The sequence below is a fragment of the Cyprinodon variegatus genome, unplaced genomic scaffold, assembly GCF_000732505.1.
Source record: "Cyprinodon variegatus isolate N-32 unplaced genomic scaffold, C_variegatus-1.0 Scaffold1055, whole genome shotgun sequence".
Lineage (NCBI taxonomy): Eukaryota > Metazoa > Chordata > Actinopteri > Cyprinodontiformes > Cyprinodontidae > Cyprinodon > Cyprinodon variegatus.
In genome coordinates, this window is record NW_015151508.1 from 13,771 (window position 1) to 16,537 (window position 2,767).

The window sequence follows — 2,767 nt, forward strand, 5'->3', positions numbered from 1 at the left end:
AACATCTATAAACAAAGGTGTTGATGGCAGCAGCACAGCTGATATTTCTCTCCAGCATGGTGTCACAGGCATACAGGAATAGACCAAATGAAGCTACAATGATGAGAAAAAGCAGAGAGAGCCTAACGTTTAAGATTGAGCTAACAAATCCTGCAGAATAGAGATGATAGAAGCAGAATGATGAAAAGGGGACCCTATGTCCTCCAGCAGTCTAAGTCTATAGCAACATAACTACAGACAAAGCTTAGGATTACCTGATCCGGTGTATAAGCTTTATCGAAAAGGAAAGTTTTTTGCCTTGCCTTAAAAGTAGACAGCGTGTCTGCCCAATGGACTAAAACTGGTAGTTGGTTCCACAGGAGAGGAGCCTAATAACTAAAAGCTCTGCCTCCCATTCTACTTTTGGAAATTCTAGGAACCACTAGTAAAGCTTCAGATTGAGAGCGAACTGCTCAGTTAGGAACATAAGGAGCAATCGTATCAGATGAAGCTTGGCCATTTAAGGCTTTATATGTTAGAAGATTGCATTAACTTTGTTTTAGAAAATAATATATTATTTTAATTTCCTCTCCAATATTTTAGGGGTGTATAAAATTTTATTGCTAAATGAGAAAGTAAATCTCCTTTTTTTTTAAACAAAAACTGTAATCTAGACCTCGATGTACAATAAACCAATGGCAGCTGGATATATTCCTTTAAAAAACCCACTTTAAAGAAGACCTCAATCAAACGTTGGCACATTTTCAGATATTTTCCACATTTATTTCCAAACAGCACAGAAGTGTATGGCATTTTAGCAAGCAGACCACAACCATGGAAAATAAAATGACATAAAATCGCCACTATAGAGCTATATAAATATGATATGACATATAAAAAAGTTACAAAGTCCGCTCGCAGGCCTCCACTGGGCCATTGCGAGGGCTTAAACGTACAAAAAGAAAAGTGTGGGTACAGCAAGCACTGATCCGGTAGTTGCAAAAGAACCGCCTTAGAGAGAAATTTCGTGTTTTCATCGACGTTGAGACGAAACACGTTCTCTCCTTTGCTTTGTTTTCATCATGAACTAACTCTGGGAAGATTTGTTTTCTTTTCAACTTTTACCATTTTTAAGGGTTGAACATTACAAGTACAAATACTACACATATTCACATTATCATAGTAAGTTACTAAAACCAGAACGCTTTCTTAGTGTACTTGTATGTATTTACACAGGAAAAACGTCGTACACTTGCACTACTGACAGGAATCTCTTCTTCTAGCTTCAACAATTAACAACCTCACAATTATTCACACCAACCAGGTCACAGACTTCCTGTAACCATTTTTTCTCAGGTTTCTGTTGCACAGACTCTCTAAGATACAAACAGCAGTGACATTTTTAGTATAAATAAATATTGCAACATTAAAAATCAGTCAGTTTTCTTTAGGCGCTCCACTTCATGCTTCATTTGGCTCTCCTTCACCAACGTGAGGAGGCGTTGGGGTAAAAACCGGAGTGGAACAGGCAGCGTGAAGGCGAGGTGACGTGCAGACGAGATGTGTGGATATGGTGGGTGAGCGCTGTCGGAAATGGGAGGACAGGTAAAAATGGCTGTTATAAAGGCTATTACCCAGAAAGAGCTTCTTACAAGACTAGCACAGGTGTAATAAGATCTAACATGCAGCTACAGTCGCACATAGGAGGTGCCGTAGAGGATAAAATGTTTCTGGGTGATCTTAAAAAAAAAAAAAAGGTCTCTTTAACATTCATGTTCTACAGCCCCCCCATCCCTCCCTCCCCTACTGGGGTTTGTCTGTCTTGTGCGCGGTGAGGAAGGCCATGCCGTGGGTCCTGAAGTGCGTGTTGAGGTCGGTCGCCTTGTCGAATCGCCGCCCACACACCCTGCAGCCCAGGTTCCCGTCTCCGTCTTCCAGGTGTGCCAGTGGGGAGGCGTCGCCGGGAGAGGTGCTCGGCGAGCCTGGAGCACGCGGTGTGCCGCGCTCCGTGTCGTTCTGCGTGTCTCGCACCCTGTGAGTGATAAAGCGGTGTCTGCTGAGCGAGCCGGCCGACGCGAAGCAGACACCACACTGCAGGCACTGGAAGGCGGCCGTGTCACCTCGGTGCTGCGGGATGTGACGCTGGAACTCGGCGCCGTCCTCCGTGGAGAAGCCGCAGGGGACGCAGCGGAAGATGCTGTCCTCCTCCTCCAGCTCGCTAGGTGCTGATGAGGTTGAAGCCATCGACGCTCTGGTTCTCTTTGCGGGGCCTCCGCCCTCCTCTGTGGCGCCTTCCTCTTCGTCTGCCTGCCTGCCTGCAGGAGGACCGACCTCGCCATCATGTTCAGAGGAGCTGCCCGCTCCTTCACCTCCTGTAGCTGCTCTCTTCCTGGTCAGAGGAGGACCCTGAGGGTGAAACAAATCAGGCTCATTAGAGAGGTCCTAAACAGGAGGCTGATGCTTGAATGCATGAATCAAAATGGCAAAACTGAAAGAAGAGACTAATTTCTAGTGATCTAAAGCCTTTCTGCTGCCATTCAGTGATTAACAGGCTAACAGAAGTATTATAAAGTCTATTCTCTGAGAGACAGGGAGTCTGATTAATGACTTTAACTGAACTGGGGTGATGTGATCCACTTTTTAACTTTTGGTGAGGATTCTGGATCAACTACAGCTGTCTGATTGACTTTTTAGGTAAACCAGTCAGGACATTATTGTAGTAATCAATTCTGCTAAAGATGGACGCATAAATTTGTTTTTCAAGGTATACTGAAACATTAGTCCTTAA

The 2,767-nt window shown here is 44.5% G+C and overlaps 1 protein-coding gene across 4 annotated transcripts in view; it reads right to left on the reverse strand.

The window, feature by feature from the left end:
• Window positions 1–742: 742 nt before the first annotated feature.
• znf687 (zinc finger protein 687) overlaps window positions 743–2,767 on the reverse strand; it is a 13,138-nt gene continuing 11,113 nt past the window's right edge. For 3 of the 4 annotated variants that reach the window (XM_015399912.1, XM_015399910.1, XM_015399909.1), the window contains exon 10: window positions 743–2,385. In XM_015399912.1, coding sequence (XP_015255398.1) covers window positions 1,783–2,385 — 603 coding nt within the window. In that variant the 3' untranslated portion in view covers window positions 743–1,782. The remainder of the gene's footprint in view (window positions 2,386–2,767) is intronic. The other variant, XM_015399911.1, reaches the window with a different exon arrangement.